Here is a 22,958-nt window from a genome sequence, read left to right on the forward strand (position 1 = left end):
TCGCCTGTATTGTTGCAAATATACAAGATACATATATTTATATATATATACTGACACGCCGAACTTGCAGAATGTGACTGTACGAGCTTCGAGTGACAGTCGTTTTCGCTGTTTTGTCCAACACAGTTGCTTAATCCCTTACCGATATGCAGTGCCTCCGTTCTCCATAAACCGAATCTGTTAAAACGAATTCTATAAATCAGTTCAGAAATCTCTTGATGCAAGATATAAAAGATTTGAAAAATATTAAAACTCAAAAATTACAAATCGTATGCTCTTAGGTAGTAGCTGAAAAATTTATAATTTGAAAAAAGAAAACGCGTTTTTGTGATACATTTAATTCTTTGGATATTAATTGCGTATAGGTGTGTAACAATATTTTATTCCATATTACTTAAAAATTTGTATGCTATATAGTATGGTTTAGCACGAGATATAAAAGTGTTAAAAAGTCGGATATTTATATCTGTAATATACATATATCTATTGGCGATGAATGGAAAAATCGAAAGAGTCTCGTATCGCACACACATATACAATAAGAGTTAAAAATAGACATTTCTCTTTGTGAAAGTATTTTTAAAATATGAGCTTTAAACCCCTAGATCGTTACTTTGAGCATTTAAGCACAAAAATAACGAACTGTAGGCTGAAACGAGGAAAAGCAATTTACTTAATAAACATTTTTATCGTGCATTCTGACAATCCAAAAAGTTAGCTAAAAATATATTAAACATCTAGAAAACAATGCGCTATTTTATACGAATTCTTAGAAAATAGAAATTTATATTTCTACCCGGGTACACGTTATAGATCACCAACTTCGTCGTGGTCGGCTGTCAGCTGCCAATTGATGCAAAAATGTTAGTGATCGACGTTAATGACGTCAACGTTCGTACAATATTCGCACTCAAATGTCACTGACGTAACAGAGAAGTCGTTACGACCGGATAAAAGTTAATCAATGATACTTCCTGCGTAATTAATTGAATAACGAGATTAGTGCGGTGAGAACGGAGACTCTGAACGGCGATCGTACCAAGTCCCAGTCCTGTCAACCACCGGTCCCACCTTCACCCCCACTGTTGATCTCTATCGCGGGGATACTTTAGGCCAGCGGATTGTCTCGGTTGCAGCATCCTAGGGATGTACCTGTTCGGGGGTAAGTTTTGCATGTGGGCGGACCGGAGTCGGCCCTGCACCTGTGCCGAGGTGGTCTCGCGGCACCCAATGTGCCGCTGTGATCGCAAACATTTCAACGACATCGTCTGGGCACTAGTCACTGTTTTTCAGGTACCACTGTTCCTCCCTCTCTTTAACGCTATTATATATATACATATCATGACGGTTTTTTTACATGTTTAAAGCGACATACACGTATATATGCGTAGCCAATTATTGCGTGTACACGGTCTTTTTTTCTCCTATCTATATATTATTCGTGTCCACGTTCTCTCTGTACAGATCGCCGGATCGTATATATATATGTATATATACATATATTTCTTCGTGTTGAGCAAACGGACCCCCGACTGTTCCCTAAGCCCGCCCACGCTTCGTCCATTCTTCTCTCTTTGTTATCCGTGCCGAGTGACAGAGCCTTTAATGGTTTGCTTTGTATTTACATGCGTGCAATCGGTATATACGTATACATGTCGACGTTCACGTTCATCATTATTCGTTTGCTCGCGCAGATCAAACTGCGCGATGACGACTCTACCCACGAGCGTGTTGTGATCTCGATTCAGCACACGCATCATCCATGTAAAGCAACTAACTAATATGCTGCAGAAACCGTTCGAAAGAGTTTCTGCCTTTCTATCACGTGTTTCTGTTTACATCTATGTATTCCACGATGCAGTCTGATGGCGTATCGATAACTTTCTAAATTTATCGCTGTGCAATTAATCTGTATTTCTTAAGTAATGTAAATAATCATTGGCACATCTCTGCGTTCATTCGAGATATTTGTACGATGACTTAAAAAGAGTAACGTTCATAAATGTTAATGAATATGTCAATAGTTGCATTTTAATTGTATGTATATATAATTTGATCTCATTCTTATGTCATTGTACGCGCAAAAGTTGTTTAAATTCGAATTTGGTGGAATAATACTAACAGAGAGAGCTACTATGATATATACTTTTTGCATGTAAATAACAATCCTACTAACGCAAATCGTTCGGTACGTTGAAACAATTTTCTTTGATGTTAGTGATTTTTTAAATTTTCAAACAGCGTGTAATATTATCAGGCTAGAAGGAGAAGTAGAAGATAGACTGGAGAGTTGATAAAAGATAGATAAACGAATACGTGGGTAGACACGAAAGCTCTCGCAAAGAGAAATTCGTGATAGAAAACATGACGCATGCATCTTTACAAAGTATTAGGACACTGGTTGGCAAAACGTTTTGCGTGTCTCTATCGAGTATTTGAATCGGTGTAACGCCAATTTGTTTTGTCGATCTCTCGCGATTGCACATATCCAAGTGATTTATTTAATAAAATTGATTTCAAGAATATTCTGCAAAAATAAATGGCTTGCCTCCGAATCTAGTTAATGCAAATTAAATCAAGTTATTTAATATGCTTCTGTGTATTTCACCGTTTAATTTCACATAAACGTAAATAACATAAACGTGTCTAACGTAATGTATAATTCAATATCTGAAATACTGTAATTAAAATTATTGACACCAACGTATTAATATTAATATTCTAACAACCAAATTGATAGATGTTATAAAATCTTTAAGTGTTAATGAATATACATTTATTGTATAGTATAATAATATATCATAATGTTGTTATAATTATTAATTTTATTATCGCAAACTCGTTACATTATTCCATTTGTTCAACGATTCAATTATTTGACCGTGTTCATTATACACAAATTCATTGCAAACACACATATACATATATACAGCATACGATTTAAATCTTTGATCAAAGACATATAAATTTTTTTTCATTCTTGAGCATGTTTTACTACATAAATTTTTACACTACATAAATTTTTGGCACGTTTTGAAAGAAAGAACGTCTTGCCGATCACGTGCCTCATTAATTAAATATAGACATTTATGCTATTTTATATGCAGCGGGAGTCTCTTCCCATTCCTCTTTTTATGTAGATTCTCACGCAGGAAGATTGGAATGTCGTCCTTTTCAACGGCATGCAGAAGACGTCCCATTGGGCTGCACTTTATTTCGTAGCGTTGATGACCTTCGGCAATTACGTCCTCTTTAATCTTCTAGTTGCCATTCTTGTTGAAGGTTTCTCGTCAGAGGTAGGAATTAGAAAATAATACACTAATACACTATTTTTCTTATTCAATGATATCTGATGTGTAATGTAGAAGAAGACACAAGAGTATACATAAATATGTGACATTTATTTAAGTCTTTCGATTAATATTAAAAATTTAATTTAATGACTATTTTATATTGTAAAGGGAATTGTCTTAAATATATTTATGTTTATGAAAATTTATTTCATAATTATATATACGCGAGTATATATGAAAAATATGATAACTGATGGTGTATTTTGCAGAGAAATGAGAGGAGAGAACGAGAGCAGAGAGAATTGGCGAAAAGACTCGCTGCAAAAGAGGCTGGAATGGGCAGCGAGGACGGATCGTCGAGAGTATCCGGATCACATTCGATCTCTGACAGCGATACGTATACTCAGGTAGTTGCTCGCGGTTGCTCCAAATAAATAAATCCAGTATTCTACGCTTATTTATTCTCCGTTATCTGTCACGCCGAGAAGATTGATTGCAAAGGTCACTCTGAATATTTTAGAATATTCTTTTCCCTCAACTTTCCCCGAACCTTTTATAGCAAATGATCGACATAATGCTTTATAGAGATTTATAAAATATCTCAAATATACAAGGTATTAATTAAATATGCGAAAAAATATGATTTCCGATTTTTTTATTATTCATTGTATTTACTGCTTATTTTTAGGGTGCGATTCACTTAGCGCTCCAAACGCTCGGAAACATTTCAGCCTTGTTGTTTATCAAATGTTAAACAAGGCCAAAATGATGCTCTGAAACGTTTAAAGCGTTTAGTGAATCGCACCCTTAGAGAAATATAGGTAGAATTGTCACGAGATTTATCTAAATTGATTTATCTCAGTTTTATACAGCGTTCATTTTTCTTCACGCTATTTGCAGGATCAAAAGAACTCGTGGCAGAGTGCAGAAGAGCTTAGGAAGTACAAGGATAACAGGGAGAAGCAGAACAGCGTATGGAAGCAGCGGATCGATGAACCTAAGTGTAACATCCAGAAAGAGAGCAAGATGATGGGTGTGGCAGGTCAGCCGCCGATAATCACTCATACGGCAGCTACTCCACAAGACTCCCCGAACACCACACTGGACGTCGGTTACAGAGACCTCAATTGTCGAGCAGTTTATCCGGCTGCTGCCCTTTCAATCGAGTCGATCGATCGATCCGGTGTACGTTGTTTCATTTCAATAAGAACTCGTCGTCATTACGCACAGGCGGAAGTTTTCATTGCGTAATTGATATAATAAAACATTCGCGTCTGTACTTGAAAATGGAAATTTTTCCGTTTTTCTTTCTTATATCGAATTTTTCATCGGTTAATATCTCGATGAAGTTGTCATACAATTTTAAATTCGAAATGTATTCTGCTGTATCTCATTAGAATCCCAGATTAAGGAGGACGCGTTACAAGAAAATATGATAATAACGAGTGCTTTGTATTCGCAGAGTCAGTGCAGTATACCCTCGGGGTTGTTAAAACTGCCCGACGTATCCAACAAAATACCGACGAATAACTTAATAGCTGGTCAATTCCCGAGACGCATAAGCCTCGTTACGGCCGTTGTTAATCCCTCGACGAGGGACTCGAGTTCTAGGTATCTGCGTTTCGGTTGCTCGCTCCTCGGTTGCATTAAATGACGTTCTCTTTTTTTCTGATACCGCTTCTTTCCACTTCAGCCCGCCGAGGGTACAAAGAGGATACTCGTGGCGCTTGTCACGGCCATCTTTACGGAGGAAACGATGGTCGCAAAGCGATGACGAACACACTGGCCATACGACTGTACTCAATAATGGGCGCAGTACTCTCGTTGGATCCAATCTAACGTAAGTCGATAAAAGTATTATCACTCGCGGAGAATAATTAAGTAATTAATTATCAACATTTAGAGTTGATTTAACAGGCGAATTTATTCCTATTTTCATGCAAAATTTCTTCTGTTAGTTTTTCACGTACATAATATTAAATTAATATGAAAATGATAAAATAAATAGTATGATATAAGTTATTTAATAACAATTAATATATGTGATTTCTTGCAGATTTAATGGCGGTTATTTACACGGTTCGATAAGAAATGATACTCAACGTGACGCGCCCAATAATCGAACTACCGTCCTGACAAGCAATAATCGTAGTTTGAGTCCTAATAATTCGCTCGAAAGTCATGGCCCCTGGTCGATTCGTCGTTACACAGTTACGCCTAATCAGGTGAGTTACGACATAATATTGTTGACATTTACTAGGTTGACATTAATCATTACTTTACATTAAATTATTACTTTTAAGCTTTTGAGAGAGAAGAGTTTTTCGCGAATCCTTATATAATCCTTGTACGATTACTGAAACGTCACGACTTGCAGATGCGATGGATCGGCGAGCTTTCGCGGAGGAATTCCCTGCGCGGATACGAGAATGTCCATACGTCTACGAGGAAGACGCTGCCATTGGACGAGATGCTCGCACCATCAACCCCACGCACGATCAACAATCTCTCGATGGAAACCGGTCCACTGCCGAGAATTAAGCGACTCCACGAACAAGAAGAGGAACGTCCGAGAACGGGTGGCGAGCAGACGCCGCCGTCGAACGGTCATGGTAGCGCGAGCAGCATTGAGAAAATAAAAAAGATATTCATGTTTTTTGAACCTAAGGGCTGCCTGCAGGAGCGCGAAAACTATTCCTTGTATTTATTCCCACCAAATAACAGGTAATACTATAAATAAGAGTAATGTTGCTTGATTAACGTTTGAAACTTTAAGACGAACGAGAAGTGTTACAATGGAGATGTAATAATAAAGAATAATAAACATGTAATAGAATAAATTAACTGCCAGAGATAAAGTGCAGATTCTATTATATGACATTATTATTAAATTAAATTTGAATGAATAATTAGCAGATTTTTAAATATGATTTTTAAATATGAATTTATGGTTTTTTTGGTGCTGCAGATTTCGCATTTTGTGTCAATGGCTTGTGGATCAAAAATGGTTCGATAACGTGGTATTGCTATTTATCGGATTAAATTGCATTACTCTGGCAATGGAACGACCGAATATACCACCGAACAGTCGCGAGAGAGTTTTTCTAGCCTCCGCGAATTACATTTTTACTGGCGTGTTCGCCATCGAGATGTTCATTAAGGTAACGTACTAATATGTTTTGGAGATTTTAGCTGTAACATTCACATAATAATTTCGGATACTGATATTTCAAGTAAAATTTCATTTCACAATGACTGAGGAAGAATGAAAAAGAGAAATTATCATAAGTATAAAATCGCGTGTGATTTCAATGTTATTTTTTTTTAGGTTGTCGCTACGAGTATGTTGTATGGTCCAGACGCTTATTTCACATCAGGTTGGAATATTATGGACGGATCTCTCGTTATCATTTCTATAATTGATTTATTGATGTCGTTACTCTCGGCTAGTAGCCCTAGAATATTCGGCATATTAAGGGTAAGACTGTCTTCACTTGTTAATAAATATTTCTTAATCCTTATTAGAACAGCTATTCTGACTAACGTAAACAGATGGTATTAAAATATTTATCCGGGTATTGTATTCTAATGAAAGTGCTTAATTTTTAACGTTTGATATTATATATTTAATTCAGAATAAAAAAAATTAATTTAAAAATTAATGCTGATGTTACATGTTTTTTCTAACTGATCATTTCTGTGAAAAAATGTAGGTATTCAGACTGCTGAGATCGCTGAGACCTCTGCGAGTCATCAATCGTGCACCTGGTTTAAAACTGGTCGTTCAGACATTGCTGTCTTCATTACGACCCATCGGCAACATTGTTCTCATCTGCTGCACATTTTTCGTGATTTTTGGTATTCTCGGGGTGCAACTGTTCAAGGGTGCGTTCTATTATTGCGAAGGCCCCGATATCAAGGATGTACGCAATAAAACGGATTGCCTGGCTGACAAGCGAAACGTATGGCTAAACAGGAAGTACAATTTCGATGATCTTGGCAAAGCCCTTATGTCGTTATTCGTTTTATCGTCGCGAGACGGATGGGTAAACATCATGTATACCGGTCTAGACGCTGTTGGAGTCGATCAGCAGGTGAGAAAAATAACGATTGAAAATGCATGTCTTTCCTTTTGACAATATTTTTCTGTCAGTTAATCGCAAAGATGTTTTTTTTTCCATAAATTCCGGTTTGGATAAGCAGATATTTTATTTTGCAACATGATAGTCTTTGATGTGTCTTCGAAGCAGTGCCGCTTTCTTTATATGATTTATTACTTATGTCTATAAAAAATATAATTAAATTCCGATACTCACAAAATAATTTCCAACTGATGAAACAATATTAATTACAGCCTATCGAAAATTACTCTGAATGGCGACTATTGTATTTCATCGCGTTCATATTGCTGGTGGGTTTCTTCGTGCTGAACATGTTCGTCGGCGTGGTGGTCGAAAATTTTCATAGGTGCCGTGAAGAACAGGAGAAAGAAGAGCGCGTGCGAAGGGCGGCTAAGCGTGCGTTGCAGATGGAGAAAAAGAGACGAAGTGAGTGGCCGCCAGTGGGTCAACTAGGTTAATGCCACTTTTACATCACGCACCAGATTAAACCAAAGATATCGATGTATGCAATGTTGATCATGCTTTTCAGAGATGCACGAACCGCCGTATTACACCAGTTACTCTAAATCGCGACTGTTTGTTCACAACGTCGTGACGTCCAAGTACTTCGACTTGGCGATCGCCGCCGTTATCGGTCTCAACGTCGTCACGATGGCGATGGAGTTTTACATGATGCCGAAAGCGCTCACTTACGCATTGAAAATCTTTAATTATTTCTTCACCGCCGTCTTCATTCTCGAATCCATCATGAAACTTGTCGCCCTCGGCGTGCAGCTTTATCTGAAGGATAAGTAAGCATCTTTTTTCAGTATTTTTATATATGTATATATCTACACCAAGAGTTACACCGTTGGTTGAAGATAAGCGTAACGTTATCTGAAGTCTCATAAGAAAAAAAGTTCTAACAGCGTTCTTCTTTCAGGTGGAACCAATTGGACGTGGGAATAGTGATACTATCAGTGGTCGGCATCGTGCTAGAAGAGGTCGAATCTAAGATTATCCCCATTAATCCCACAATAATTCGCGTAATGCGAGTGTTGCGAATAGCTCGAGTGTTGAAACTTTTGAAAATGGCGAAGGGCATACGTGCCCTCTTGGACACGGTGATGCAGGCATTACCGCAGGTCGGCAATCTGGGGCTGTTATTTTTTTTACTCTTCTTTATATTTGCCGCGCTAGGAGTGGAACTCTTCGGTCGACTAGGTAATTATTACTTCAATAATTTTATTAGCTCTTATATGAGCATGAAAATAGCTGGATAACTGTAATTGAATAATGCTAATTTTTTTTTCACAGAATGCAACGATGATATGCCTTGCCAAGGTCTTGGCGAGCACGCGCATTTTAGTAACTTTGGCATGGCCTTTCTGACGCTTTTCCGTGTCGCCACTGGTGACAACTGGAATGGAATCATGAAGGACACGCTGAGGGACGATTGCGACGATGCGGCGGACTGTGTAAAAAATTGTTGCGTGAGCACTATCATCGCGCCGATATTTTTCGTGATTTTCGTTCTGATGGCGCAATTTGTACTAGTGAACGTCGTTGTTGCTGTGCTGATGAAACATCTAGAGGAAAGTCACAAACAGGTGATGTTTCCAGACAATTTTATATAATAGATTTGACTTTACCACGAATATACGAAGTATAATATTTTAATTCCTTCCTATGAATTTTAATTCCTATGAATAAAGATGGAGGACGAGCTCGATATGGAAACGCAATTGGAGAGAGAATTAGCGGCGGAGCAGGAAGAACTTCTTGAGGAGGAAGACGAGGACGACTTAGCGATGAATGGTAGAATAGACGGTGATGAAGATGACGATGATGATGATAAGGAACGCGAGTCAATGGTGGTGAATGAAAAAATACATGTCGCGAGACCAGGATTGGCCAAAGTTCGGTCTTTACCTGCAAATTTTATTTACAATCCACCGAGGGAGAGAAACATCGATGGTGAGAGCATTATTAATTATTTATAGCTTTACTATAATATTGCGATATTAATATATTATATCTTTGTCCCTATATAATATTATATTGCGTCTTATTATAAAAATAATTGACTTCTCTATCTTCCAGATGCCTCGATTTCCGTGTCCTTGGACGAGAAACGTCGCAGTTCATATTACCGCAGTTCGAGTTCAAGACCGTCCAAGTTTAAATCGAAACGCCGGCAAACCTTCCATTCGAGCCACCACCAACGAAGGTCACTGCTGCCAATGCACTTTGAGGTCGCCGAAGTCTTTGAGAAACCTGTGAGCAATCTGAGCGTGCCTCGAATTATTTCACATCGCAGCTACGCCACAACTAGTCAAGACAGTCGCGTACTACGTCAAAAGTCGCCGGTGAGAAATCATATTTCGATAACGTAAATTCAGTAAATTTCGCATGCTAAATAAGAAACAAGCAGCACATATCGGTCACACTATAAATTATCATAAAACTGGATAGAAAATATATTGTTTACTCATTTAATTGAGTGAATAAATTTCATATTATTATTTGCCTTCACAGCACGGAAATATAATAAAATCTTTGTTCTCTTTTTCTTGCTCTTAGTAAAATTTTTTTTCTAATGTTTACAAAAAAAATATTATCCGGAATTAGTGAAGTGAAATATCATTTGCAACATCAATTTTGCAGGTGACCACCAGTGAACCGCGTGAAAATAAGTCTCTGTTAACCGTGAGCAAGCCGCCGACCAGCCCCTCGCTGATCCCTTCTCCCGGCTCTAGCAGCACCCTAAGCGTCCCGCCGAAATTGACCAGCGATCGTTACCTCATGCCGACCGCCGAGATCTACCCGTCCAAGGCGACAATGCGCCGCCGGACATCGAGCGACACGCAATCACCGTCGCAATCGGATACAAGCGCAGGCCCCGGTACTAGCAGCTCGCGAACGCCCAGCATCGCGAATGGCTATGCCGGCGGCAAGATTCGACTGGAGGAACCAAAGATAAAGACAGACGAAAGAAGACGTCCGACGACGACGGCCCCTCCAGAAGACCTCGATGTGCAGTCCGTTATCAACGAGAGGAGGCCGTCCAAGTTGAAGACGCACGACGCCACCGGTGCGTCCACCACCACCAGCATCGCCAGCGATCAGTACAGCGCGATGATGCGCGGCGAGGGTTACAGCCATATCTACGTCACCACCGAGGACAGATCCGACGAGGTCCCGTCACCGTGCGGCAATGCAAGCGAGAGCACTGGCACCGGCAGCCTAAGCGTCGCTGGCAGCCTCAGCGCCGTTGCCAGCCTCAGCGTCGCCGTCAGTGCCGGTGCGGCTGGCAGCATCAGCAACGGTAGTGTCAATGATAGCGGCAACGGCAACGGTAACGGCAACGGCAGCGGCAGCCGGAGCGGCAACGGCAACGGCAGCGGCAGCGGTAGCGGTAGCGGTAACGGCGGCGGGGTGCACATCGGCGAGGGCGGCGCTATCGGATCTGACGTGAGAATATACGTGGACGACACGGATTCGGCGAGCAGCAGTAACGAGCAACGGCGCGGCGGCAGATTGCGCGACGACGAAACCCTGGACGTCTCGAACTCCTCCACTACGACGATGCGAAACGGTAGAGGCAGCGGCGGCACGGACGAGAGCAAGGAGACACCCGAGAGACCGTCCTCCACCGGTGGATCGTTAGATCCCTCTTAATCCAGGGCGAACGAGCCGATGTAGTCTGTAAACATGGGATATTACATGTTATACACATGGTACACATTGCACGGCGGAAACACACCATGACGGAAGATCACGGGGAAGAGGTTTAAGAAAGGGCTCTAAGAAAGACTGTAGTGCATGACAATATAGTCGTTATATTCTAGTCACTTCGCCGCCGTGAACTTGCCAAAATGAACAAGTCGAGCATTTAGAGGGAGGTTGAACTATTTGGGAACAGGAGCGCGAGGGAGAGAGTACGAAAAGAGTATCTCGTGCATCGCGTAAACGAGATACGATCGCGAATGGCATGATGTAATGTAATTAGAAGAATCTACCGATGTATAGCGCAAAAAAATCGGCTACGCAAAACGCGCGACGTGCGCGCATCGCGTAACTTGAAAACCTATGACAATCTCTTATTGCCAACGGAACTGATCTCATTGTTCCGTTTCCGAAGCGTCGATGGAAATCGATTCGTAGGAATTGGTAGGAAGAACGACGTAGATCGCGTCGATAAAAATTAGAAAAAAAAGAGAGAGAATTTCAGTAGTTTATAGCTAGATTTTATGTCGAGTCTACGCGACAAAACTGCAATTAATTGGACCACACCTTCTCGCCTTTCCTTATTCTCTAACTCTTGAAAAATTGCGCGCGGTTCGCCGATTGGAAATCAAAGATGTCTACAATCGATCGATGTGGATTGCATTCTAGTCACTGGATGGACTAACGGGAATGATAATTAAATTGGACTGATGTAAATTTTTTGCGATTACATATACATGTGCCTGATTTTTTAACTAAAATAATCAGATTTATATAAATTCAAATTTATCTAGTTTAGAACGGATATGATAATTGTTATTCTTACAATTAAGTCAGAATAATATAGAGACTTTGATTTTCACGAATAATTTCTTTTAACCGGAATTAAAGATTCGATCGATCAATTGTGGCGATTGTTGGACAATCGGCGTTCGAGAATCGTGATTTATCTTCGTTTCGTTCACTTCACTCTTTTCACACACTAGAGCGTTCTTCTCGTTGACATCTGTGATATACTTTAATCGTAGCGTATTTCCTAACGGTAACAGCAAATATCAGAACGAAATCGTAACATCCAGCAGCAGCAGCAGCAGCAACAACAACAACAACAAGAACAGCGGCAGCAAGGAACAGCAACAATTTAGGGATGTAGCTGACTTTTTAATAAAACGAAAACCAATGTTTCGGTGGCTTTCGTGGGGCGTAAAAATAGAGAGACAAAACAAAGATAAATAGGAACTCTATACTGTACATACATACATCTACGAATATTCTATACTCTACACTTGGTGTGGTTTATTTTGATACTACCGCGTGCGGTAATATATTTAACGATTGTCGAAGTAAGTCTAACAAAAAAAAAAGAAATAAGAATAAACAACTCTATGCCTTTTACGAGCGTTGACGAACCTTCGTGCGGTGGTGGTGCCCGCGTTTTTTTTTTTTTTTTAGCGAAAGGGCGACCGACGACTCCAACTACCCTTTGTCGGGTCGAAGGTGTAGTCGCTAAAATCATGTTGAGACGCGCCGGGCGCGTCACATCGCTTGAACAAAAAATTAGTAATCGTCGACCAATCGATCGCTCGGTTAATATTGCGTTTCATTTAATAAGTCTAACATAATCTCGAATCGAGCGGCGTTTTTACGTTGAGTTTAAGTGGAATTCCTGGTCCAATGCTGAGCGGAACAATTATTGAATCTTCGGTGAAAATATTATTCTGGTGAACACATAGTGGTTCCAAGGAGTTGCACTTAACATCAGAATGGCTGAGAATTTGCTAGAAGAATAGTTTCTTATATAACGTGAATATAACTTGAGAAAAATTATCATATAGAGTATAAGTTTAAAAATATATTGTAACTTCGTTGTGTCTCGTTTCTTGAATATTTTCGATGGTATTTTATCGTGAACTACATTTCCTACATTTCACTTAATTATTTCTAAAGAGACCGACTTTCACAGATCGGGATATTCCAAATAGTGTTTAAATAAAATGTATGATTTACACAGCTTAAAATTTCGTGTTGTTACGCAATGTTACGCAATGTTACGCAAAAGAGAAAGTAAGACTTGAAACTTTTACAAAATTGCAAACTTTATAAAATTTAAAAAGAATATGTAATGATAATTGTCTTTGCCGTTCTGGTGGTAATAAATCTCAACTGGAAAACGGAGTAGCGCAAAACATACGTAGCAAGCATAGAAAGAAGCAACGAGCGATTCCGCATTGCTGTCAGATCATGTTAAGTTAAATCCGGACCAAGCAAATGAACACGAACGAACGCGAATGAACAATGGTAGGCACCGTTTGCACTTATTGAAGCAACTTGTTCATTCGTGTTTGTTTGCTTGGTCTATAGATCCGGCTTTAGACATTTTAAGGAAAGTAGATAATCTCGTATCCATGTGCTTACGTACTTGCGTTTCTTCGGCACCACGACCGGCTCTCGATAGCTCGATAGCGTTAGACGACTGACCTCCGAATTATAGTTAACTCTAGACACGCGCCGATTACGATCGTGCGCGAGTTTGCCGATCAGCTGCACACGTATCGATAGTCCGGCAATTGCGTACTATATTAAAAAAAAAAAAAAATACATAGGAATATCGGTTCAAGAGGATGTCGAGAAAAGTAAAAAAGTGTGTCACTAGAGAATTTTACGATCGTGCGTATGTGTGCACGCGTGATGGAGAAGAGAGGAATGTCGTATTGAAACTCGCAGCGTGCCTCTCGAGTCTGTTCTTCGCCCGTAGAGAAGGCAGTGCGTAATCGTCGAATTAATGAAAGCGCAAAACTATATAAAAACGAAGAGAAACATAACGGAGAACATAACGGAGAGAGAAGCAGAAACCAAAATCGGGGTCGCGGTCGGTCACCCGAGATATGTAACATGCTATTTTAATTACGGTAATGGGGGTGAGTAACCGGGGAGCGTCTTTTCCTGTTTGCCTGATGTCTTGCATGTATGCGTTTGATGATTGGTGATGCGAAACTTTGGCCTCGCTCCACCACACGTAACCGGAGAGTATGATCGATAAGAATGTGGGGTACATGTGCGACGGAGAACGTACGAGGAGAGATTCGAGATAACGGGGAGCTCGAGGGAAAAAACTAAATATGTACAAATGTAATAAATCGAGCGACGATTACGTTAAACTGGCCTATTACTTTTATTAATCGACCATCCACCATCCTGATTTACATTTAGTATCTAATCAATATTGCAACAAACAATATCCTTTGACATTTAAGCGGCAGCCTGTTTCGGCATATCCAATCAATCCGCGAGAATCTGTTAATTATGATGATAATTTATTATTGTTATAAAGTTATCATTATTATAAAATCGTAAATTCAATCAAGTTACATTTTATTGAATGTATCTTTTGTTGAATTTTATTTAGTTAATAAAACTATAGAATTACACACATAATTTTATGAAAAATATAACTTTTAAGTTCACGTTCACCTGGTACGGACATTCATATCTCACTAAGTGTACCGTGCACCCGTATTCTATAGATACATGTGTATTCCGGATTACCACTGTTAGAATGGACTTTCAGCTCGATTATCTCGTACGCTTCTTTCGCTCGATTCTGCAGTTAATTTTTTATTTCATGTAATTGAATATAAAAATTGACAATTAAGTGAATGACAAATGTTAATTATATAGAAACATATATCGTATCAAATATTCCACCTGGACTTCAAAATACTGCAACGGCGAACCAGTATTGTCATATATAAAACTGCCGAATAAGAAAGGCTTCTCATCATCGAGACTTGTTAAACCCTAGAATCAATACATGTAACAAGTGACAGACAGCTGTTTAAAATAGCAAATATGATACCTACACGTTGCATATAAAATACGTACTAAAATATATTTATTTATGAAATTACGATACAAAAACTTCAATATTACATATAATAATCAGCTCACCCAAATGGAAAAATCTTTTGGTGCCGTAGCAGTCTCGCCAGTCGGAGATATCAATGAAGAGATGTGTTCCAAGCTAACTCCAGACACGTGCACATGGCCGAGTAATCGAATCACCACGCTGCCGCTATTGCCCTTGAAGGCCCAGCATTCGCCCGGTAAAACGCCGGTCTGGTAAATACTTTGGGATCAGAACGTTAGTAAAATTAGATATAATCAGGTAACCTGTATCACAGCTCGGGGCGTGTTCTGCTGTTGACAAAGGGGTATGCCGAACAGATTGAGCACAGGTGCACCGGTCGAGTAAGGTTCAGTGTCTCGTGTCGAAAGAATAGCACCGCCTGCGGATAAAAGATTATTTGACAATGAGTCGAAGACGCGTTATTATGTCTTTATAGTATTTTTTTTTTTTTTACTGAAGAGTAAACTATCGAAGACACGTCTATTTATGGAAGATGAGAGATAATTTTACTATCGCGAAAAAAATGATTTGCATATATCTTTCTCATAATATCTTGAATTGTATGATAGTTTCTGAGAAGAGTTACACAAAAATTAGGTACTGCAAGTTATTTTCAAGCCGACTGAAAAAAAGAAGTAAAAAGGCCACTACATATCCTACTTACGCATGAGATTACTAGCAGGTCGCAGCAGAGCGCCCTTTAATTAATATGTTCTGGATAAAAAAAAAGCGTACGTAAAAATAGATTATTGGATAGAACCTGAGCTTTCAAGAGCGTAATCCGTTCTCCCAGTTTTGTCGGCGTCATACGTCTGTAATTCATTTCTCACCACACTTCTGACGGTCTCCGGTGATAGGGCCTTCAGCAAGTTCTTTGTATGCAGACTCATCTCTGTTGCAACGCGTACCACTTGTGATAAATGTTAGAAACTGGCGAACGACGAAATCGTTTGTCGAATAAAGAGATAAAAATAAAAGGTACGACAAATAATTAGACGCGCATGAATGATACAAAAAGAAAGGCTTTCATTTTGTTTTATGCAAGCCCTTGCGATATGGATAAGCTGCCTCAATACGTCGCTCCATTTATTTAGTCGATATATATTTGACGTCAGAGAAATGCCACTGCACCGGGCGCAGCATCCGGTCAACATTTATACGCCGCACCTTTCTTACCCTCGGACACTTCGTTCCTCAAGTTGAGAATAGCTTCTGACATTTTTGGAATCACGCTGCCCACTTCCTTCAACTTGTTCTTCAGCTCGTTGCGCATCTCTATTATGTTCTTCACCTCTAGCTAATGCAATTTTTGCAGAAACAATAACAAAAGCATCAATTCTATCTTGTAACGGTATTAAGATAAAAAGGATTTACTCTTGAAAAATGTTGAGACAGCAAACAATTACCGAGAGAGTGTCCAAATGAGATCTAAGGTTTCCCAAGTCCGCTTTGATCATTTTAAATGACGCACTTGCGGAATATTTATCGCAGAGGTGGGATACGGACATCGCTAAAAATATCGGAGCTCTTTATAAATTGACTCGCGAATAGATTTATTTAAATTTCACAAATCGGTCATATAGAGATACCAAGAGAGCCAATTGAAATTTTGTACCGAGTTAATTATTTATCAAACTAAGATCTCGTACCGAGCATCGACGTAATGACACAGAAAGCGAAAGGTTTGACGAGTTTGGTGTACCAAGCGGATCGTTGATTGCAACTGACTACGGTACCCGGACAATTCCCTGCGTTAACGCAACAAAAGGTGTTCCGGGCGCTCATCAGTGTCGTTTCGTCAAGCAATCATGTCCCAAGTAGTCTCAGAAGAAACGCGCTAAGAGTCGACGAAATTAATTTATTGGCGACGCTTCTTGTGAGTGGTACTCGCACGTTTTTTTACTGAACGTATGTGTCAAAATTTGGGTAATCATTGACAATCGTTTGTATACATAATCGATATATTGCAAAAAGACGAATCGCGATTCGAAATACTTAAATTGTCGTATACCGGGAGAAGATGACTTGTTTATCATTTTCAAGTAGAGTAATAATATAAAACAGTTCTGGATTAAAAGAAAAGATTTATTCCATTTTGATGAAATATTCAAATATATTTTCTTATTTTATTTTCGTTATATTATTTGAGGGTGTACAGAAAATATATGTACAGGGTGAATGTAGACAATACTAAAATGTATATACATTATTTTTTAAGCAAACTTTTCCAAATAATTATCCAAAAAGATGCGATCTAATTTCGTTTGCCTATAACATACACATTTTTTTAGACGGGGTAAAAGAACACCCGTAATTCACTTTGTATAAATTGCTATATTTTACTAAGTTTAGTATACTTTTTGTAAATATAATCTGTTGCTCTAAATAAATGTGATACATTGTACGATATAATATACATATAAGTTTGCCTGCTTTAAAACATCTTTCATCTTCGAAATTATATATATGGAATTTGCATTGATGTTTATGTTTAAAGCATAATACTAATAAAATAAAAAGAGAAGATCCATAAAAATATTTCTGGTGCTGATTGCCTTAATCTGATCTTCGTTGATCTTTATTGTTAAACGAGGTAACAACATCTTGGACGATAGTAACACACATAAAATGTTACCGTTGTATCCAAATGTAAATATGTTTTTTCGATCCTAAAGCTATCTCACATTGTGACGTAATATTGGACGCTTAAAAGTTAACGTTACTATATATTTTTCAGGGCGGCATGTATACGTAAGTTGAGTCGAGTTTCAAAATCATAATCTTTGTACTGATTTTGCGCCTTTAGTAGGAAATTTTTGCCTTCGTTAGGATTCTAAAATGTGAGACAATAAAATTGCATAAGAAATGACGAAAATATAGACGATGTATATATAATATACTTACGTTGTTGTTACTAAGGCTACTTCCTAATTCGTAGAGCGCAAACGCGCTAATGTGCTGGTCGTACTCGTCCTTGGACGGATACCTATGTTTCAAACAATTTCGGAAACTTTTAATAGCCGCTTCGGTATCCCCCAGATAAAGACACGCTGCGCCTTCGATAAGATCAGTTAAACCCACCATCGGCTCCTCGGAATGATTTTCCTTGCATTCTGATAATAAAGTTACGTAATAGATAAAACATAAAGAATTTTTTGTGCAAACAATTTAGGAGTCATCAGACAATATTCAAATAGATCTCTTTTTCGAATTGAAATATTATCGGTTACACGTTACAGGATATAAAACGGATGGAACTGAAAATCAATCTATTATTACCATTCGATATTTCTCGCAGCGATTCTTTGGTACAGGACGGAAGGGCGTTCCACACGTACATTGATTCGTATACGAGCAACTTATAATACAGAACTGTGTAAGGATGCCCGGTCTCCTTATCGACGATCTTCGGCATCCTGCGCATGATAAAAACATCGAGTTGCGACTCGCTTTTCGTCTCGTGGAACCAAGGGAGGATCTTGCTGTACAGCGACAGGAGAATGTCAAACTTGCCGTTCGCTCCGCAACAAACTGCAAATGTGTACAATGAAAAAATCCGAGTCTGCTTATTCGAGGCGTCGCGTCGAAGCGATGTTGACGTTACCCATAGCTAAGTAGGCGTAGAAGCCCTTGGACCATCTCGACTGCTGCTGCAACTGCAATAAGGATCGATATGCCTCGTCGTAGCTCAAGCGTATCACGTGGCACCAAGCCACCTCGTGCAAGCACAGCAATTTGACTTCCCTCTGAGTCGCAACGTCCACTGCTTTGCCGAACGCTTCTAGCGCTGCATCGACATTTGTCTACGAAACGATTGGAGCATGCAACAATGAATAATATTATATTAATGTCAAAATACATGGAATTGAGAAAGTAGCAAATCAGGTTGTATACTAGGCGTAAATATCTTTCTACCACAACGCATTTAGATGTTCATAAATAAAAATTGTAATTATAATACTTGTAAGGGTTGAAGGATATAAGTAAAGGTTTTTTTTAAAATAAATTAATAAGAAGTTGTAGAAGATGGTGATTATTAATACTCAATTGATTAATCTATTAATACCTCCAAACGTTCCATTCTACCAGCAAAGAAGAGAAAAAGGGCAGAGTTTTGGAATTCGGCATGACATTCAGCTATCAGCTGCTTCGCTGCCGCGACTCCCGCTTTTACATTAGACCCGTCAAGCGCGAAAAACGGACGTACGATCGTGTGATACCAAAGGAGGGATAATCTATGACAAAATAGTAGCATATTGACCAGTCGTTTTGTATAAAAAGTGTCAGAATATAACACGGAGATTGATAAACATTAAGATTGATAAACATGGAGATTGGTAAACATGGAATTGATAAACATGGAGATTGATATACGCTAGCGTATATAATACGTTCAATCAAAGTAAAAAAAGATTTAATATAAAAAAAAGGCAGTATATATATACTTTAAGATACATAAAATATTTTATGCAAGTTTTTAATTATTCTACACACTGGTTTGTAAAAATACATTTAGAGGAAGGAGCATTCAAAATTCATAATACACTCACGTAGCGAGCGGTGCGCGCATATCTTCGCCAAGTCGTGCATACATAAGGGCAGTAAGACCAGACTGCCTATTGCCTTCAAAGCCGAAGAAGTGGATTACTTTCAGCACAGACGGTGGCAAGAGGCTCACGCACAGCTGATATACACCGTAACCGAAGCTTGCGGCCGACATTAAACGTGTCACCTCCGTAGGTTCCACGAAGCTGCGAAATACATTCTGCTTTAATTAAATTTTCAAGCGCGAGCTTGGAACATGCGAGCGAGGAAGGAAGAAAAGCATAGTGATCAAAAGTAGCTACAAACTTCGCTTTCACGAAGCGAGTATTATGAAGCAGTGTGTGAGTTTACTGGCGCAAAATTAGATCGCCAACAGTGATCGGAGATTCGATCGCACCCTCCGCGAAATATGTCAGTAGGTGCTAACGCGCACGGGCAATGCCTTTCTCTCATGAGAGGAGAGGATAATGGGTGAAAGAGAGAGACGATGGGTGAAACGAAGGAGACGAGAGATTTTGAGTAAGAAGAAACAACAATTACGGTGTCTGTTGTTCGGACGTGATGCCAGTGAGCGAGAAGAACATTGATAGTGAGCTTCGCAGACCTGATGGCGACGACACGGGTGTCACGTTGTTTGTGTAACCGTTGCAGGACGGTATCGACCATTCCGTAGATTCCGGACTCTGCGGGCTCTGCAGAGAAGATCCATTGCTCGTCGGTGTGATGCAACATGGACTGAATCCTGAATACAAAAACAATAGAAAAATTTTATTGAATTCTTATTAAATAAATATTCTATTATTCTATATCCTATTTATTAATCTTCAGATTTTACTTAATAAAACTATGGTCGTTAGGACTAAACATCTTCTGCAAAGCTGCTACGATCAAAATTGTAATTTTCTGATCTTTTTAAATCTTTTCTAATCTTACAATACATAATTCTAATTACACACCGGTCGGATTTGTACCGAAGGTGCGACGATACAGTTGCGAAATCTGAGTGTACGCGTGCTGATAAACACGCCAAGCTTTACGAAGCATCCAACAACCGCGAACGTATCCTGTTAGCTCTTGTTGGAGGAACAATGACACGGCTGAGAATACCTGCGTATCTGCTAGAACGATTTGGCGTTCTAACTTATTCACATAGTCCTTCTGAAATTAGTTTCATCACTGTTTCTTTTTTTTTCCATTAATCAAACCGTCTCGTAAGTTCGTTAACGTAATTATAAGCATTTGACGACGTGTGATATTTCATTAGATTAATGTATTATATCGATAATCAAAGTTTGGAGCGCAATATCGATTTAAGTTCAAGTTCGATACCATAAATACAAGAAATAAATCTTACATAGATTTTATTTTTTATTGTTACTCAACGATAATCGCAATCATTTCTGCGCGTCCAAATATATATATAAAAAAAATACAAACTAAACAAAATTATATTAATTATATTAATAAAATCTTGTTGAGGAAACTTACATCGGTCTCTTCTGCTCTAAACACTTTACTTTTCATGGACTTCAGCCACCCTATGTCACCTGCACATTCCCGTTCCATGTCTTTAAGCAATAATGTTGCTTGCTGGAACTTGTCCTCTTCGAAAGTCATCAGGGCATTCTGCACGATTCATCAAATTGTATTAAAAAATACTATCGCCAGGCATTAAAACATTCAAGATGCCTTATGCATTTCTCATTAATCGGAGCAAATAACGCGCTCGTCGTCTCACAGTTTTGTTATACCGTAACAAGATTATGAGATTACTTTTACTCGATTCGTCCGTCCTGGGATGATATCAATCGCTATCGATTTTATGTTTTCCGATGCACGCGTGTGCTCGCGGTTTATTATTAAAACCGATTAAGTAACAATAACATTCTTTCGCGGCCTTGAACGTTAAGCGTACCTCGGTGGAATCGATATATGGCTCATCACGGCGTTTTACGTACCATGAAGAGAACAAAGCAACGGCCAGCTTTGACGTGGAAGCTATGAGGATGCTCGGTAAAGAGAGCTTCAGCTTCCTCGGTTTTGTTGTTCAGCAGCAGGGAGATGCCGGTCCTGGCGACTTTCCAGTCCTTCATCGCGTCTTGCGCCATTATCCCCGTGAAAAGGATTTCAGAAAGTTATACGGACGATGAAGAGACTCGGACGTTTTCTCCTCGAGACTGTCGGCTATACGTGTTCGTCAAATGGAAAACATCTTTCCACCGTGCAGGATTGTCAATCGAGAGTTTACGTAAAGGTCACTTGCTCGCGCGAACATACTGATAATTGTTGATTTATTGCTGTGTCAAGTTCAATGGTCGGAAAAATATATGCGGTACGCAGAATATATCCCGTACGTTTAAATACTTTAAATTACGAGCGTGCCAGCCACGTTGTGGTCACCGCTGTCGTCACTGATCAAAATCAGTGCGATGCATCCTTACGAGCGCCGCGTTTTCTCCTTGCACAAACCGCAAAGCAGGAAGAGCTAGTTTTAACGTATATATTTAAAAATCTAATTTTGCTTTTTCCGGAATTTTGATTTTCCGGCGTAACACAGAAAATTGAGCCACTAGGACGGACCTACCCTTCGCACACGATACAACATGTCTCCTCGTTTAGATATAAGTATTTGATCTGATTAAGCAATCCAAGCCCCTTGTGCAGTTGTTACATAAGTTTCTGTCATCATATATGACTACTCCATTCTCTATTGACGCATTTGTCTCTTTTATCAATTTTTTTTCGAATTTATTTACATACGGAATGATGAACAGTTGGAATTCTTCATTGAGACCGTCCCTCGAGATCTTTGGGGGTAAAAACAAATTTTTTTTGGACATAAAATGCAAATGTGGATTACAAGGAAGACCGTCTAACGATGTAAAATCTTGATGCCGCTTCCGTTCCTTAGAAAAGTTGGATAATTACCAGGCACTGACATACTAACGGAATAACATCACTCTTCGAAAGACTATAAACGAGCATTGTATAACAAATGCACGCGAACCACGGTACATACTCGGGCTGCGAACCGTATCCTTGCTGTGCATCGAGTTGACTAAACCCTGTTGAAGAAGCGCAGTGCTGCTACCACCACCACCACCACTGCGCTGGATATATACTTGTATTATTGATTTTGGCACAGAAGTACATATTGTAACCCTGAGCGCGCGCGGTACGTGTAATGAGGAAAACAAGAGGAAGAAAAAAATTAGTCATATGACGTAAAAAGCTCGAGACATGAAAACGAAATATATAAAAGGTCCGAGACATCAGGTTCTTTTTATGTCTTTTGCTATGCTGTGTTTCCAATACTTGCTTGAATTCCACACAATTCTCTTTACAATGACCATCAAAGCATCATTTCAACGTAATACAATTAAA

General features: G+C 39.2%; 3 protein-coding genes across 9 annotated transcripts in view; 1 reads left to right on the forward strand and 2 right to left on the reverse strand.

Moving 5' to 3' along the window:
• Positions 1-13,718, forward strand: part of LOC112455261 (voltage-dependent T-type calcium channel subunit alpha-1G) — a 50,367-nt gene extending 36,649 nt beyond the window's left edge. For 3 of the 5 annotated variants that reach the window (XM_025017070.1, XM_025017084.1, XM_025017077.1), the window contains 18 exons: positions 1,137-1,293; positions 3,141-3,296; positions 3,563-3,700; positions 4,194-4,478; positions 4,756-4,904; positions 4,987-5,133; positions 5,350-5,518; positions 5,671-6,017; positions 6,262-6,454; positions 6,622-6,771; positions 7,007-7,387; positions 7,648-7,840; positions 7,944-8,205; positions 8,337-8,617; positions 8,711-9,003; positions 9,109-9,370; positions 9,497-9,762; positions 10,061-13,718. In XM_025017070.1, coding sequence (XP_024872838.1) covers positions 1,137-1,293; positions 3,141-3,296; positions 3,563-3,700; positions 4,194-4,478; positions 4,756-4,904; positions 4,987-5,133; positions 5,350-5,518; positions 5,671-6,017; positions 6,262-6,454; positions 6,622-6,771; positions 7,007-7,387; positions 7,648-7,840; positions 7,944-8,205; positions 8,337-8,617; positions 8,711-9,003; positions 9,109-9,370; positions 9,497-9,762; positions 10,061-11,074 — 4,843 coding nt within the window. In that variant the 3' untranslated portion in view covers positions 11,075-13,718. The remainder of the gene's footprint in view (positions 1-1,136; positions 1,294-3,140; positions 3,297-3,562; positions 3,701-4,193; positions 4,479-4,755; positions 4,905-4,986; positions 5,134-5,349; positions 5,519-5,670; positions 6,018-6,261; positions 6,455-6,621; positions 6,772-7,006; positions 7,388-7,647; positions 7,841-7,943; positions 8,206-8,336; positions 8,618-8,710; positions 9,004-9,108; positions 9,371-9,496; positions 9,763-10,060) is intronic. The other 2 variants (XM_025017074.1, XM_025017091.1) reach the window with 1 other exon arrangement.
• A 611-nt stretch (positions 13,719-14,329) lies between these two features.
• LOC112455320 (SUN domain-containing protein 1-like) lies at positions 14,330-16,082 on the reverse strand. The gene is made up of 6 exons (XM_025017167.1): positions 15,790-16,082; positions 15,293-15,408; positions 15,071-15,238; positions 14,828-14,920; positions 14,594-14,723; positions 14,330-14,416 (listed from the first exon to the last, which is right to left on the reverse strand). The coding sequence occupies exons 1-5, from the start codon at positions 15,917-15,919 to the stop codon at positions 14,607-14,609; spliced, it is 624 nt and encodes a 207-aa protein (XP_024872935.1). The 5' UTR covers positions 15,920-16,082; the 3' UTR covers positions 14,330-14,416; positions 14,594-14,606.
• Positions 16,083-17,173: 1,091 nt separating this feature from the next.
• LOC112455289 (tetratricopeptide repeat protein 39C-like) lies at positions 17,174-22,644 on the reverse strand. Of its 3 annotated transcripts, XM_025017111.1 has the most exons (11): positions 22,503-22,644; positions 21,533-22,059; positions 21,063-21,200; positions 20,531-20,732; positions 20,115-20,316; positions 19,580-19,780; positions 19,096-19,264; positions 18,634-18,832; positions 18,309-18,560; positions 17,934-18,142; positions 17,174-17,862 (listed from the first exon to the last, which is right to left on the reverse strand). In XM_025017111.1, the coding sequence occupies exons 2-11, from the start codon at positions 21,680-21,682 to the stop codon at positions 17,752-17,754; spliced, it is 1,833 nt and encodes a 610-aa protein (XP_024872879.1). In that variant the 5' UTR covers positions 21,683-22,059; positions 22,503-22,644; the 3' UTR covers positions 17,174-17,751. The 3 variants fall into 3 exon arrangements, with proteins under 3 accessions (XP_024872879.1, XP_024872871.1, XP_024872887.1); XM_025017103.1 differs by having other exon boundaries at positions 21,533-22,644; XM_025017119.1 differs by lacking the exon at positions 19,580-19,780 and having other exon boundaries at positions 21,533-22,644.
• Positions 22,645-22,958: the final 314 nt, after the last annotated feature.

Source organism: Temnothorax curvispinosus, unplaced genomic scaffold (genome assembly GCF_003070985.1).
Source record: "Temnothorax curvispinosus isolate PA1 unplaced genomic scaffold, ASM307098v1 QBEX01000525.1, whole genome shotgun sequence".
In the NCBI taxonomy this organism is placed as follows: Eukaryota; Metazoa; Arthropoda; class Insecta; order Hymenoptera; family Formicidae; genus Temnothorax; species Temnothorax curvispinosus.

Coding starts and splice junctions, on each gene's coding strand:
- LOC112455320 (XM_025017167.1), bottom strand. CDS start 15,919: ATGAGTCTGCATACAAAGAACTTGCTGAAGGCCCTATCACCGGAGACC. Junction 15,409..15,789: donor TTACGCTCTTGAAAGCTCAG/GTTCTATCCAAT, acceptor TTTTATCCGCAG/GCGGTGCTATTCTTTCGACA. Junction 14,921..15,070: donor CAAAAGATTTTTCCATTTGG/GTGAGCTGATTA, acceptor TATTGATTCTAG/GGTTTAACAAGTCTCGATGA.
- LOC112455289 (XM_025017111.1), bottom strand. CDS start 21,682: ATGGCGCAAGACGCGATGAAGGACTGGAAAGTCGCCAGGACCGGCATC. Junction 21,201..21,532: donor GTTGCTTTGTTCTCTTCATG/GTACGTAAAACG, acceptor TGAATCGTGCAG/AATGCCCTGATGACTTTCGA. Junction 18,833..19,095: donor GTAGAATGGAACGTTTGGAG/GTATTAATAGAT, acceptor ATCGTTTCGTAG/ACAAATGTCGATGCAGCGCT.